Source organism: Etheostoma spectabile, chromosome 6, assembly GCF_008692095.1.
Source record: "Etheostoma spectabile isolate EspeVRDwgs_2016 chromosome 6, UIUC_Espe_1.0, whole genome shotgun sequence".
NCBI lineage: Eukaryota > Metazoa > Chordata > Actinopteri > Perciformes > Percidae > Etheostoma > Etheostoma spectabile.
Window position 1 is genome coordinate 7,481,623 of NC_045738.1, and position 1,715 is coordinate 7,483,337.

The 1,715-nt window shown below is 49.0% G+C and overlaps 1 protein-coding gene across 1 annotated transcript in view; it reads left to right on the plus strand.

Annotated features, from left to right (window-relative positions):
* The first annotated feature begins 399 nt into the window (after nucleotides 1-399).
* Nucleotides 400-1,715, plus strand: part of hoxa2b (homeobox A2b) — a 1,518-nt gene continuing 202 nt past the window's right edge. Inside the window, exons 1-2 of the mRNA XM_032517955.1 lie at nucleotides 400-775; nucleotides 1,248-1,590. Coding sequence (XP_032373846.1) covers nucleotides 400-775; nucleotides 1,248-1,590 — 719 coding nt within the window. The remainder of the gene's footprint in view (nucleotides 776-1,247; nucleotides 1,591-1,715) is intronic.

Consider the following 1,715-nt stretch of genomic DNA (forward strand, 5'->3'; position numbering starts at 1 on the left):
CACACACACACACGCAGCCTCCCACAACTCACGCGCGTACTCGTACGGCAAACTGCGTGGATGCGCAAAGAATGCACGGTGGTGAACAAACTGACCCAAAAAATGTGTAAATAAAGCCACCCCTACCCCCGGAATGAGGCGTTACCCCTCCGACTTTCTCGATCAATCACAGGGGACAGTGGCTTCTTTTGCTAAAAAACCCAAATTGTCATTGGGCAGATACAATCATGTGACAAGCAGCACGGTCTAATTCCAACCGGGTCCTCATGAAAGCAATAGTTTATGGCATACAGGTCTCCATACGACTATATGTAGTTTAGGTAGTTTATGACACTAAACTGCTTATTAATCCGAATCAACCTATAACTCAAAACGAAATTTCAACACAAGGAGGAGGAGATGAATTACGAATTTGGGCGAGAAAGTGGTTTTATCAACAGCCAGCCATCGCTCGCTGAGTGCCTGACATCTCTCACTAACCCTGTCGGTGATGCATTTCAAAGTTCATCAATCAAGAGCTCGGCGCTTTCACAGTCGACACTGATTCCTCCTCCTTTTGAGCAGACCATCCCCGGCCTTAACCCGGGCATCCACCCACGCCACAGCCGCTCAAAGCAGCCGCTGCAGGCTGCATCCCTTCCCCCGGAGTACCCGTGGATGAAGGAGAAGAAAAGCATCAAGAGAAACCAGACTGATACTACTGCTGCTGCTGCTGCTGCTGCTGCTGCTGCTGCAACAACGACTGACTCCTCTCCACTCTACTTCTCCCCCCAAGGCAAGACATGATGATTAATAACCTCCATGTAAAAGGCTCCTCATTGTCTGAGGATTCCCCTCAGCAAGAAGCTGCATCCCGGGCCTTGTGCAACGTGGGCGTCCCTTTAAGCCAGTAGAAGATTTTGATTTAAGCATGCTAAATCTCATCAAGTAACGCACAGACTTGTGATGCAGTGTACGAGTGTTAATGTTTGACAGTAATGGAGAGTGATAGATTATTCTTACACGGGCCAGCAGCTGGCATGTTCATTAATCTTCACCCTCCGTCTTGTCCTGTCCACGCAGACCCATCATATTCTGCCTGGGGCCCATAAATCTTCCCAGTGCCGATGCTGGCTTGCCACAAGTTTTACCCCATAGAGCTTGTTTTTCTCCACATAGCCATACATACACAACTGTGTTGCTGATTTAGTTTTTCGCCTGTTTTTTGTCTTCAAATAAATAAAATCTTTGGTTTATTTATTTTTTAGGTTCACCAGAGGTGCCAGAGGTTGGTGTTGGCGGTGGAGGGGCATCCCGGAGGTTGAGGACCGCGTATACCAACACCCAACTTCTGGAGCTAGAGAAGGAGTTTCATTATAACAAATACCTGTGCAGACCGAGGCGAGTGGAAATAGCTGCTTTGCTGGATTTAACAGAGAAGCAGGTGAAAGTGTGGTTTCAGAACAGGAGGATGAAGCACAAGAGGCAGACCCACTGCAAGGAGAACCGGGACAGTGAGGGGAAATACGCGTGCCTGGACGACGGGCCGGAGGACGAGTTAGAGCAGGCGGAGGACAGCAGCGCAGCCGGGACGCTCCCGGAGAGGGAGAGGTATTTGCACCAAAATACCTTAACTTCACAACATTGTCAGAACGGGCACAATGGGGAGAACCAAAGCCCGACTGTCACGCCTTTGAACAGCAATGAGAAAAATCTGAAACATTTTCCTAACCCGG